Source organism: Primulina huaijiensis, chromosome 11 (assembly GCF_012295235.1).
Source record: "Primulina huaijiensis isolate GDHJ02 chromosome 11, ASM1229523v2, whole genome shotgun sequence".
NCBI lineage: Eukaryota > Viridiplantae > Streptophyta > Magnoliopsida > Lamiales > Gesneriaceae > Primulina > Primulina huaijiensis.
The window spans coordinates 24,583,354-24,597,511 of NC_133316.1; the positions used below are offsets into that span (position 1 = coordinate 24,583,354).

Genomic DNA, 14,158 nt, shown 5'->3' on the forward strand with positions numbered 1-14,158 from the left:
AAGTATATGATTTTGTTGGTGCGAATTCTGAATAGTCGTAAGATAGAGACACTAGCCAAATTAACTATTATGCGAGGTGGAATATATACGATCACGTTCATGCATATGATCCTATATTAGGAAATATAATATGGTTAATGATGATGGCTTGAATATTAATATCCTACACCAAATCGTTTAATATTTAAATGGTAAAAAGTTAGTGTTTCAAAATCGAATCAGATTTTTTGAGTGCTTTGCTATAGGTTGACTCGGCCACCTTACACTTTTATCTTCCGTTATGAAAATTTTGATTAGTTATTTAGTGAGTGAATTGGAAAATAGCTAATTTAGTTATGTAAGTTGTCATATTTTCTGTTTTGATACTCTAATTTGTCAAATTTGTGTTTTAGTTATGACTTTTTTTATTCATATTTCGTCGAAGAAAATGTTATTGTGGCACTGTAAATTGCCAATATGACATAAAAAATTTGATAATGTGTCTGACGTCATGTCAGTGCTCCAATGAAATAGGACTAATAACCAACAAAAACAAAAATTACATGACTAAAACACAACTTTGATAAGATAGAAGACCAAAAAAATGGCAACTTAAATGAATAAATTGGCTCCATTATTAAATAGTAGCCAAACCAATGTTAGTTAACCTTTGCGAAAACCTTCACATACAATATAAAGCATAAAGAGAGGAAAGAGATTTTGTATATATGATAGTAAAATTACTGTAGAACTCCAATTCCTAAGGTAATCAGGATAAAAACATGGGTGGCTATATTTATAGATGCCTATATATCATATCATAACTACAAAACATAATTGCAAACAAGATCAATAATTTAAAAAATTAATTAATAGTGCATTGTACTTTTTGTTGCATTTTAAAAACAGAAGTTGAAAATGAATGCATGAGAGAGAAGAAATAATACAGAAAAAATATATATATATATATATATAAAGAAAGTAGGGAAAAAAAAGCACCAGCAAAGGGCCCATATCATGTCTGCTCAGTAGACCCTAGCTAACTCGTGGTTTTCCTCTTTCTCCACTCCTGTAAATAAAATTCCCACTTTTCTTTCTTTTCCAATTGCTAAAAATAACCATGAATTCTCCTTCTGCAACGATCATGTCCAAGGATTCTGTCGAAGCTTCAGCCAGTAAGCACCAGAAGCAGCCGCCGCCACTTAGCCGTTACGAGTCTCAAAAGAGGAGAGACTGGAACACTTTCGGACAGTACCTGAAAAACCAGAGACCTCCACTCACAATATCTCAGTTCAACTGCGGCCATGTCCTTGAATTTCTCCGATACCTGGACCAGTTTGGAAAAACTAAGGTTCATTTACCCGGTTGCATGTTCTTCGGTCAGCCCGATCCTCCGGCGCCTTGCACCTGCCCTTTAAAGCAGGCTTGGGGAAGCCTTGATGCTTTGATCGGACGGCTTCGGGCAGCTTACGAAGAGCACGGCGGATCACCGGAGACAAACCCTTTTGGCAACGGATCAATCCGCGTTTACTTGCGTGAAGTGAAGGAATGCCAAGCTAAGGCAAGGGGGATAGCTTTTAAGAAGAAGAAGAAGAAGAAAATCAACCATCCGATCATGAATCTGAGGCAACCCACTTGACTTCGTAAGGAAAATTATGGTAATTAACTCCAATTTTGATCCTATTTAATTCAGCTAAGGTACATGTGTGTGTTGATTTCTTCTTCGTAATTAAGGTCAGCAGCTTCTGTCTGGTAACACCAAATTCAGCGCTGGGATTCATGGAATTAAAAGAGAACACAAATCATTAGATGTTCAGTTAATAACATACCTTGATACATGAAAGCTATCTGAAACCCATAGAAGGAAACAGACGAAATATGTTCGGGCAGGACCACAAGATCACAAAGAACATTAATAATAGTATATTAAAGAATGCTATAACTAACAGACAAACCCTAGATCCACAAAGGAAAAAACCCTAAATTACATAGCCACTGGTGGTGAAGCAGCTCCAGCATCTTGTAAACTATATATTTGGATGGAGAAAAAAATATATTGTGGTAAGAATCTGTTTAAATAAGCAATTAATTAAGTCCCTCTCTTTGTTTCTCTCTCAAATCATGCAAAACACTGTTGTTTTTGCTTCACAATTTAAATATTTCCTTTAATTTTTTACTCTTTTCAGATTCTTTAAGATTTTGTGCCCCATGAATGACCTTTCAGCGTATCATCTTGTTTGTGTTTTTTTTCCGCAACTGTGGAGGTACATATACCCAATACACACGACTTGAATTTTCCTCTCCAGAAACTTATTAGTAATTTGGTAAAATTCCAAACAATGACGAATTTATTTTTGTTGCTTCATGTTAGTTGCCACAGTTGAATTGAAATATGTACAATATTAGAAAAAGCATGTTTCCATATACTGTTTTGGAATGTAAAATCATATTCTTTTGAAAGTCTAAAATTTTACTCTATGATGATTGTTTTCTCAACGTAAATTTTTCATAACACCACACAATATTCGTCGATTAATTCAAGGGATGATTGATATTCTTCTTCCTCTTTCAAATGTATTACCTCATATTTTGCCGTGTACATGTAACTATTATATGCGTGGATGAAGTTTTTTTAGACAAATAAAAAATAAATTGCAGTTGTTCATTACATCCGGCGAATATTTAATTCTTTGTTTACCGAATGATTATGTGCCGGATGTCTATAAATTGAGTTACAATCTTATCAATGTATAGAGTTATATATACATGTGTGTGTGTATATATATAAATTTATTAATCAATGGAGGGAGGTGAAGGTGATCAAATCCATTTTAGATGTGCGAATTATATAATTTAGATATCGATCACCCATTTTAACAGCCTCGTTTGTCAGTTCCTTCTGTCTCTTGTAAATTTTTCAGTAGGTATTAAGCTATAATTTTTTCTAATAATTTATTTACTCCTGATTCATGGTGTTGAACTTGCTTAGCAGTGTCCGGAAAATTTTATTCTCGAATTAAAAAATGTTACCCTAACGGGAAAACAAAAAACTAACTCCATCATAAATATTTCATGAATCGCATTTCATTTATTTAGGTAACTATTGTACACCAAATGACTAGCAAATTAAACAGAAATGGACTTATCATATCTATGTAATTCTGCCTTTCAATTCATGCATGATCGAGTTAATTAAATTAACAGGTATTATTCTTAAAAATGTTCTTTAATTCAAATGGATAGAACCAAAGTATTTAGAACCAAGTAACACGAGTGATAGTTCTCTAGAAAAAATGAATATATATACGCGCATTTACTTTTTGAGAATGATTGAAGTTGAATATTGAACCGCAAATTTGAAGTTCTTGACATAGCTGTTTCCTATCTGATTTCTTAATTTATTTATTTGGTGATTTGTAGTGGCTCAAACGTTGTATTCTCTGTATACGTACTATTGTCATTGTTATCGAAAACGACATGCTAACAAGACGGAAGAAGTTAATTGGTGGCTAACTTCGCATAGAATTATATGATTTGTATCCAAACATTGTTTTGGTATGGAGATAGAATTGTTAACTGCAGAACTGAGTTCCTACAATGATGGCGCGCCCACTCGTGAGCACCCTTGCTAGCTACCTTTTTGTAGTAAGTCATCCGTGTTTATAGAGTAGATGGAGTAAATCAAATTCACCCTTTCCTTCTCTTACCTTACACTTTGGAAACTGTAACGACGGGCAGGTTTGATCAGGCTCAGCCTTCGACCACAAACTAAAGACCCCTTAGCGATCTATCGGTGGTAATGTGTTTTGGTGAGCGTACCAAGAGGAATGAGTAATTTGTTCTTCTATCAGAACTAGCTATGGTACTTTAATTAGTACTGTTCTGGAGAATATAAAAGGAATAAAATTTGAGTCCTCCTGCATTAGCAAATCCCAACCCTTTTTATGTACCTATGCACTATGTACTGCTTCTCCCTACTTTTGAATGTTCTCTGTCCTTACAAGCCTTTCCAGGATTCCTAGAGATTGATCTTTATGGGGTCGGCAGGTGAGCTATATATGCAAAAGTATATAGAAATGTTTTTGATCAGGCGTTAATTTTGTTAGCTAGTTGTTTTGGTCTTAAAGTCGTGTTTTTGCTTTTCACGACTTTTTTTTTACTTGGCCTCATCTATAAAGGCACTGTTTTCACACAGTTTTATTTAATATGAAAAACATTCTCCTCCCAAATTGTTGCTCGATCATCCTAAGAAACTTGTTGATACTTTAAGGGTTTTAGTTTACTCTTTATTATTTCAAAGAATTAAATTCACGCTGTAACTCACAAGTATTAGGAACAAAATATTGTTAGTGTTGTGGATGTCCTAGTTAGTCATGAGTAGTTGAGCGCTTGCCAATGATCAGGAGTTCAATTCCCCCAATCAATATCTTCTCGAGCGAGTTTTTTGTACATGTATTGCTTAGTGCGATTTGCATAGTCAGCGTGATTTGTATGTTAATACATTAGTCATGAGATTTAACACNATATACATACGTCAAGTGATTTAATTGTATATATAGTTTGGTTTTGTTGTTATAGATTCATCATGTACATAATTGTGACGATTTTTTTGCAGGGATTACGGTTATTAATTGTATGGAATATTGGAGCGAGCAATGGAATTCGTGAACAATGTATCCGCGTAGATTTTCTTCTCCGCCCACTATTTGCGGACATATATATGTATAATCAAATCAAAGTTATGTAAAGTACTGCTTAATTTATACATATATATATGTCTATATATAGAAATATCACTACATGGACGTATAGAAATACTTATCTTGCTACAAGCATTATACTTTATGTGAGGGCAGTTTGAATACAGAAATCATCACTTATTATAGAGAAAACATCAAATTCTATTATCTTCCAGAATTTTCAATTTTTTTCATCGATATCATGTGTATGCACGCTTATAGTACAAGTATTACTGCTCATCTTCCATGGAATATTTTGGGAAAATTACAAAAATAGTTCTATAAGTTAGATTGTTTTAACTTTTCATCTCGTAAAATTTGATCTTATTCTAATAAGTTAATTTTTTTTAATTTTTTTATCGGAATGTTAATATAGTATCGATGGTTTTTCTTTTTTTTTAATATTTATTTCATTTTTTCTGTTAGACCTACGCCGCTCAAATGGACTAACAATTAACATTATTGCAGATGTAATTTCAATCATTGGATTATGATCGATTTAATGTCTTGTTTTATTGGTCCAGACAAGATCCATAATTCATGTGCCCCTCGTTGTGGCCCAACGGAGCGCTATTTCCGGATTGGCTAAAGTTCTTGTATATATATTTAAAAAAAAGCGTTAAAATTATTGTAGGATTTTTTATTATGAAAAATAATTGTTGTATTTGGTTTACAAATAGGTGCGTGCGGCTAAGTTTGACAAAAAAAATTTAAGCGGGTCTAAGAAAGGGAAAGTTTTTAGTTTTGTATGTTTGACGTTAGGATATTTTAGTTATCTATGTTGTCAAATTTCAATTATAATTCGTTATTTCTATTTTTTTGAAAATTTAATTCTTTTTCTGGTATGATACTGATGTGTGTAGTATTATATCATCACTCTCGATGAAAAATGACTAAAATTACTAACAAATAAAAAATATAGGATTAAGACTGAAATTCGATAATACAAAGACCAAAATCACAATAAAAAAACATACATGAAAAAAAATGTATTTTTCCCTGCTACACAAATTCTTTAGATAAACGTTACTTGTGTAACAAATAGATGGATTAAATTAAAAATTGATATCTAAAAATCATACTTAAAATAGTTAAAGCTGAAACAGTCACCAAAGTCAACTGGAGCTTGCCGGAACATATCCAAGATCACCTGAAGGTTTGAGAAATGAGGCATATGTGCAAAAGACCCATAATATTTCACTCTAGTACATAAAATAGACCAAACTTTTTAAATTCATTTCTACCCTACATAAACATTTATAGTTTAAAAAAAAAAACGACCCTTGAAATGTTGATAATGAATTTACTGAAAAACTACATTTCCAACTTGAATATGTCATACATTAATAAGGAAGCCGGCCGAACAAGTGAGCTAATTAAGAGAACGAGAGGAAATTATTTTGTCCGAAGCGTGTGCCTTTTAAAAGTTTGTATTTTAAAAAATAACTACATATATAAATTATTTGTGCTAGCTCAAACAACTTTTGAGCTTTTTCGTCGTGGAAGGCCGAACGTAAAGTTGGCTCCGACAAATAACAATCCATCAACCAAGAAAGAGGCGCCGCTCGAATTATATATATATATATATATTGTGTATTCTAAACTAGTCTATATATATTCGATTCAGTCACCTCAAATAAGGATAAAGGTCATTCGATCTCGATGCTAACAAATGTGATGTTAACGTTTGTTTCATTGGTATGATCCTGGATATGTCCAATCATACATATGAGTGCTCATTAATGGATGGGTCACTGAACAACCTACCACCGGACTTTTCAAGTGGTTATCACTTATCGAGTGTATTAAGTCTGTGGTTATGATTGTACACTATTAGGCCTTTGACCCAGGACAACATAGAGGCTCTACGTAATAGTGTTGTATTTTGACCCGTTTACTGACTCCGTGAGGGTCATCAGGTGGCGAGACACTATCAGTGAAAGGACTTTACTGTACGCTATGAATGAAAGGACTTTACTGTAGGCTAACAATAACATATTGGTTATTGCAGACACTATTAGTGATATCTAAGGGATTATGATATTATGTTACTAGACGCTCTTATCATGATCTGATTGATGCAATCAGAATAGAGTTATGACATTCTTGTGATCAAAAGGTTGACGCACATAATGAGACTAACAAAAGTTAGCCTATACGAAAGGTAAATGTCATCTCGAATCACATGAGTTGTGAGGATCACACAAATATTGATTTATGTGTTTCATAGTCAAATTTAAGGAGTTAAATTTGATGATTATAGTTTGAAGGATATAAAAAATATAGCTTATAAAAAGTTTTTTATGAGTGGATTTCATATTTTGAAGTTGCGGAAGTTATCTTGACTTTGGACTTTGTGATGAGAATGCAACTTCATAATTTATAAAATAGTTCCAAAACAGGTAGCTGCAAAAATGAATAAATGAAAATTTTGATCTTTGAAAATTTCACTTTACATCATCTTAACGTGTTTTGTTGTCTGATCATCAATCGGAATTACGATGAAACCACAATCATTGATTGTTTGATTAATAAACTTGGAGTTTTCGAGTCAAACATGAATTGGTAGATTTTCTAATTGGTCAAATATCACCCAAAGAGAATTCTAAAATGTTCTACAATCTCATGATTCATGAATAGATAACGACTTATCTAACCCTTTAAAATTTTATTTAAAAGTTGACAAGGTAAACATAAGAGATTGAACAAGGAAAAAGCTCCTAGTTCTAAAATGATCAATGTACAGTTGAGTGACATTACATATATATCACCAAGAGTTGATAACAAACAACGTAATCAAATAAATCTAGACTTGAGATCATCTTCTTCCTCTTTTCCCACAACAAGAATTCGGCCATACCTCTCTTGAAGAAACCTGTTGTTGAGCCTCTTTTTTCGATGATTGATTCTCAATGTAAATTTAATTTGTCTAGATTTCTAGTGCAATATAGACAAAGAGAAACCTTTCAATCGTGGATCAAATTCTTGGAGATCGAAGAAAGATGACTTCCAGTAGATTGTTGGTAGAGATTTACGAGAACGACTATCTTCGTTTAAAATCCGGAATAATTGGATTCAAGCGTTAAATGCTAAAGTTAAGTCATCTCAACATTATTTAACAGATTTAGAACCATACGACATCCAAGGCAAGATTTGAAAGTTTCGCTGTGTTTTGGGTGCGAAAAAACGGTACTCCAATATTTAAAAAAACTATGATTACTTTATTATGTATTTTTATATACAGAAGAAGTATTTTATGGTTATATAGACAAACGTTGTCAAGGTGGAATAAAATGAGAAAATGTGTAAATTTTATAAGAGTTTTTTCTTTTAAATTAAAGAAGAAGATGCGTTATAGTATTGCCAATTTTCTCTTCCACATTTACAACTTCTGGAATTTGAAAGCAGGCGGATAGTCATGACGTAAAAACATCATTTTGATTCGTGAGATGAAATAAATGATGTATAATATTTTTTTTATATATATATATATATATCTGTGTGTGTGTGTGTGTGTGTGTGTGTGTGACTAAATGGAACTATTTTAAGACAAACTGTATAGGTATCTAATTTCACCATAAATGACTTTGGCAAGAAAGATAATTATATTGACACAACATTAACCTAATTAATATGTTAAACATTAAATTAACATGCAATTTGATGCGCTCGGATTGGATTCCAACAAATGTGTAAAATTTTTTGGAGTCCCTAATGATGGGAGAGTTACCTAGATAGCCTGTACCAATGGATCAATCCGAATATATAATAAATAACTAAAAACCCTTTGCTGTAAATCACCTTTTTAAGATGCTATTGGCATCATATACACAATCCATCTCTTTATATACAATATTACCAAATTCCTAAAGGCACTGCCCACTTGCAGGCAAGATGCGAGCTACAACTCCATTATTATTATTTCCACCGAGGGGACTGTTATTAATTTCATAAATATCAACATAATTTAATACACACACACTCACACATGTCCGTGTTTGTATAGTTATTGTATTATCTATCGGGAGTAATTCGACTCAAATCTCAATATCATGAGATAATATGAGTTTCTAATATTTTAATGGAAAACGACATTATATGTTGATAATTCAGTGGCTAAAATTTCACCACACATAGGAGAAAAACACTCTAATTATAGCGTAGAAAAATCAGCGTGTGTGTGGTGAAGATTGATGAAAAATATTGATTATCTACAGCATTTTAGATACATTAGACCGTACATGATGCAATAATTTAATGAAAGGCACTACTTAAGGTGGTTCTAAATTATCGTGTATTTGTTTTTATTTGGGAAAAAAAAATGATTTAACTTCTTCTGATGCGCTCCATCAGCGTCTAGCTCTATCCACCACATATATTACTCATGTATAGACTTTCAGTTGTAAAAATTAAATAATATTTTAAAGTAGCATTGATCATTAATTATTCTACTATTTTTTTTCTTTCAAATTGGTGCCACGTACGTGATAATAAGACTTTGAAATAAAAGAGAAATAGAAATATATGGAAAAAATGGAATACGAAATATAGCTATATGTGTGTTTAAGTGAGTATATTGTATATATACATGATCTATATATATACGCATCTTAAGTCAGCTAAATGAGAATTGCTTTGCAGATAGTGGTGCCGGCAGAAAAGGGAACTAGAGCCAGGAAACATGGAAACTGATATTGTTTCTTTCCACATTGAAATAATTATAGTGTGACATGTTAATAATATTTTTATTATATCGATTGATGGGTGGAGCACATAAATATTATTATTATGAAATTATATAAGATAACATACAAAATCACCTCAAATTATTATGCACACTACGTTATTTTTTTTAAAAAAAAAATTATAAGATCAATACAATTATTTTTTTAATAAAAAAAAAAAATGAAGACTGAACAGTAGAAGTGGGATCATATTCAATAACAATCTCTAATATACGATAACTGAGTGATATCAAATCCTGAAATCTCTGCGTCTCATCAACTTGCAAGATCACAGTAACTCTGATCAATTTTAATTTTTTTGCTCTCTTTTCTGGAATTCTTATATACAACGAAAAGGATGAAAGGGAAAAGCAACGATCAAGAAAATCAAATATTTTAGCTCGGATCGGAACCCTAGTGAACTAATGTAATGAAAATGACACTGAGGAAAATTAAAGAAAAGGAGAAGAAAAAATTTACTGGCGCGGATTGATTAGCTAGGCTTCGGATTGGGTCTCAGAAATGCTCTCCAGATGGGGCCTCCAAACGCCGACGCGACCTCGCCGCCGATCCCTTTGCGTTGAAATATTCTCCGATAAAATCTCACTCAAATAGCGATCGGAAACGACTAGATTTGTAACTGAAACATTGCTGCCTCCAGTAGCGTTCGCCGCCGTGCTGTTGTTATTTTCAGAATACTCTTTCTTTTTCCTCTTCGATCGGATTTTCTCCGGCGCCGGAGGCAGTGGCATGAGGAAATAAATCTTGCCACGTTGAAGCTCCGCGTCCGGAGAAACGAGCACGATTTTGGGGCACACACCTTCATCAGAAAACGACTTTGATGGCTTCTTTAAGACGTGTTTGGGATGCAATTTCATGATTTCTTCTGCCTTTACGGTGCCACTGATTTCTTCAACGCGGCCATTAGCATGCACGATTCGGATCACGTCGAGTGCCCCGCATGGCAGAATGCAAGATATGCAGCATCTGATTGCGTTTTTCATGGCTGCTGATCTTTCTAGCTCTCCCCCTTCTTATTTTTCTCACATGAGTAGAAAGCAAGTGAAAATTTTAAGCAGAGAAAATTTTAAAAAAAAGGTTCTTTTCTTTTCTTCTATTTTATAATCTTATATATATATATATATATATTTTCTCTGCTTAAAATAAGGTTCTTTTCTTTTCTTCTATTNNNATATATACACGCGCGCGCGCAACAAGTAGTGGGAGGTTGAAAACAAAAGTCGCGAGTTTGATGAGTTGTTGATGCACTTATTTATATTCGATGAAGATGACAATTTTGACCCCCAATAAAATGTTAAAAACACTAGTATAAGGACATTTGAAGAACATACACTCTTTAAAATAAATTTTACGAATCACAAATTTTGCTTTTGTAGGAATGTTCATTTCATTTTCCATTTTCTTTTCTCACTTCCTTGGAATGAAATAAATGGCGTGATTTAATAATTGCACCTCATTTGTACTTTGCCTTTGGATCCATTCCAATCCTACACTTCATCCCACCTTTAGTTCAATAATTTTGGGTAGGGTGTGAGAGGCTGGGGCTTACGTGGAGATACATGTTCCTCCATGATTGGTGCATCCAACTCGAACCAATTGACCAAGCACACGTGTTTGAATGGATGCACGACACTTGTCAAGGCGTCGTTGATTTGTTCGTATCGTAGACGATAGGCAAGAATGGAAAGCTAGCTCTCTACATGTATATTAAAGGGGAGAAGAAAGGAAGGATCGGAGATATTTGGGGTTTGTGATCAGGAGAGTGTAGTGTGTGAAGAAGGGAAAACAAATGGGTCGATTACATTTGTCCTATATTTTTATCTTTTATCATTTTTGGTTTTGGAGATAGATAAATAGACCTTATCTTTCGAGAGTGTTAGCGGTATTTCAGAAACGGCCCCTGAGCAAAACCATGTGGAATGTGGCTTTCGTTGGAAAGTGATCGTCGGCGGGGGGGGTGGGGGTGGGAATGGAAAGTACTTTTCCACTGTGTGATTTATTTTTAGACTTTTGAAGTGCTTTGACTCGTGTGTTGTCGGTCGTCTCTTAAGTAGAGACCAGAGATAATTAAAGGTTTTACTATGACCTAATAAATTCCCCGTCAAAAAAAAAAAAACATGACATTAACTTAAAAATATGATATGATCAAGTATATATATAATAAATCCATGTGAATGGATAACATAATTATTTATAATTCTAATTTTTCATAAAATTTTATCACATGGATGAAAGAAAAAAGTGTAATAAATTAATTTGTAATCATTAAATTATATATTCTGGTGACTTGAACGAGTCATCAACCATCGGAAAAATTACATCTTTTCTATTATAAAACTTTACTTAATATTATTTAATTACCAAAAAAGCAAGGCAAAAACTTGTTTGAGACGGTCTTATGGGTCGTATTTTGTGAGACGGATCTCTTATTTGGATCATCCATGAAAAAACATTACTTTTTATGCTAAGAGCATTACTTTTTATTGTGAATATCGATATGATTGACCCGTCTCACAGATAAAGATTCGTGAGACCGTCTCACAAGAGACCTACTCAAAAATCAACACGTTAAGTACATGCCTGACAGCATCTAGCTATTATTATATACATATTAAACTTAATATTTTGTAATTACCAAAAAAATCAACACCAAGCACATACATTGTATTTGTATAAAATATATAAACATTTGTAACTCATGTGAGGCAGTCTTACGAGTCTATTTTGGGAGACAGATATTCCACTTGGGTCACCCATGAAAAATATTAATTTTTATGACAAAAATATTACTTTTTATTATAAATATGAGCAGAGTTAACCCGTCTCATTAATAAAGATATGTGAAATCATCTCACAAGATATTTGCTCAAATATAAATATTATTTGCAATTAAAATTTATTTCTGTTTTTTTTTTTTTTTTTTGGTTCATGTTATGATGATGAAATAATGGAAAGCTAATGTTGGAAGTTTTTAAGTGAACGATTTATTTTTTTAGCATCTTACTTATTGAATATCTAGGTAGAATGACAAGAGTAATTTGAACATCTATTAAAATTGTCAAATATAATTATTCTAAGGAGTTTACACAATATAATATAATGATAACATAGTAAATATTATAAAATAGTAAGTCTAAGTATTAGTAAAAAAAATATAAGAAAAAGAAAAGGAGCAGCCATACAATTAATTAAGACAAAAACTTGTGTGAGACGATCTCATGGATCGTATTTTATGATACGGATCTCTTATTTTGGTCATCCATGAAAAAGTATTACTTTTTATACTAATAGTATTACTTTTTATTGTGAATATCGGTAGAGTTGACCTATCTCACAGATAAAGATTCGTGAGAACGTCTCACGAGATACTTATTCATTAATTAAAGCATCGTCTATGTATGTAGGTAATAATCCATATTTTTGGAAATTTAATCCTCTAAAAATGATCACCAACTTGAAAACCATGTGCTTTCATTACATGTCCCTTCCAAGTTAGCTTCGAGTGAATAAATTCAAAAGGAAGATGATGACACATAGAAAAAGGTTATTCGTGACAGAAATCCAAAAGAATTGTAATATGACTTGATTTTATATATATCTTTCCTCTTGGGCCGATTTTTTAAATTGAATTTCGCTACCAAAAAAGTAATAAAACTAAGTTGGTTTAATTGAATATTATCCGATCCTGCTTAATTGTTGGCATTTTAATGTATAATCCAACACGAGGACCCAAACCATTTAATGGTTCTTAGTGGGAAACATGTGGAGGATGCAGATAAAGGGTCCATATATATGGATAGATAGGGGTCCAAGTATGTTATATTCTTGGGATTTGTTTTTGATCAGTTGTATAATGGTTTGATCATTAGTATAAGTAATTTATGGGTGAAAATTATAATTTCTAGGAAAATTAAATATGAAGTTTTTAACATATTTTATTGACAAGAGTAGCATTTTCCTGTGAAATTCAGCCAATCACATCAACATCAGTGCGAATTTTTTGAAGCAATGGATTCTTACGGAGATTTGAATGTGTTAAGAATTTGAGGGGGTCGTCCGATGGATTCAATAGTAGTGCATCAAACACTTGTACGTTTGGATGAATGTGCACAAAGTATTTGTATCTTGACAATCATCACGAAGAAGAAGTATGCACAAATTAAAGGGAGTGTTAACTGCATTTTCTTGTCCTTACACACAGTGACGGAGCCAGAAATATGGCTCTGTCCGAGCTTGAATTTTAAACTCTATAATTTTTTACTATTTTTTACATATAAATTTTTCAAAAAAAAATTGTACCACCCGGGCTTATTTGTACATGTGCCTCCGCCCGTGCTCACACACCAAGAAGTGTGGCGAGATTCGATTATGAACGCAGTATTTTATTCAGAAAGTAAAAAATTAAATTGATTTATATTTGGAAAGTGAGATTTTCTTCGAGAAATTATAGGTACATATGGCTGTGCATCTCTAATGTGTAACAGAGCCCTTAGATCACATAAACTTGTATGTGAAATTCACATGATAGTGCTGTACTTAGCACGGTGCTGGCATCAGATCCATGAGTCATTTGGTTTGCAATCCGAGGGCAGTTCGATCCAAAGCTTGCGAATATATATGCTCCGCAGCGGGAAAGGAGTATATTGGTATATTGCAATCCGAGGGACAGCAACTTTGGCTGTCCATCCAAATCGA

General features: G+C 32.9%; 2 protein-coding genes across 5 annotated transcripts; one reads left to right on the plus strand and one right to left on the minus strand.

The window, feature by feature from the left end:
- Positions 1 to 852: 852 nt before the first annotated feature.
- On the plus strand, positions 853 to 4,744 carry LOC140987284 (protein LIGHT-DEPENDENT SHORT HYPOCOTYLS 10-like). 4 transcript variants are annotated; one of them, XR_012177096.1, is made up of 3 exons: positions 853 to 1,637; positions 2,166 to 2,243; positions 4,595 to 4,744. XR_012177096.1 is itself a non-coding variant. In XM_073455737.1 (2 exons), exon 1 carries the CDS (start codon positions 1,100 to 1,102, stop codon positions 1,616 to 1,618), a length of 519 nt encoding a protein of 172 aa, XP_073311838.1. In that variant the 5' UTR covers positions 854 to 1,099; the 3' UTR covers positions 1,619 to 1,637; positions 4,595 to 4,744. The 4 variants fall into 4 exon arrangements, 2 of the variants coding, with proteins under 2 accessions (XP_073311838.1, XP_073311837.1); XR_012177097.1 differs by having other exon boundaries at positions 854 to 1,622; XM_073455737.1 differs by lacking the exon at positions 2,166 to 2,243 and having other exon boundaries at positions 854 to 1,637.
- A 4,956-nt stretch (positions 4,745 to 9,700) lies between these two features.
- LOC140988737 (uncharacterized) lies at positions 9,701 to 10,565 on the minus strand. The gene has a single exon (XM_073457792.1). The coding sequence runs from the start codon at positions 10,444 to 10,446 to the stop codon at positions 9,940 to 9,942; it is 507 nt and encodes a 168-aa protein (XP_073313893.1). The 5' UTR covers positions 10,447 to 10,565; the 3' UTR covers positions 9,701 to 9,939.
- Between the last annotated feature and the right edge of the window lie 3,593 nt (positions 10,566 to 14,158).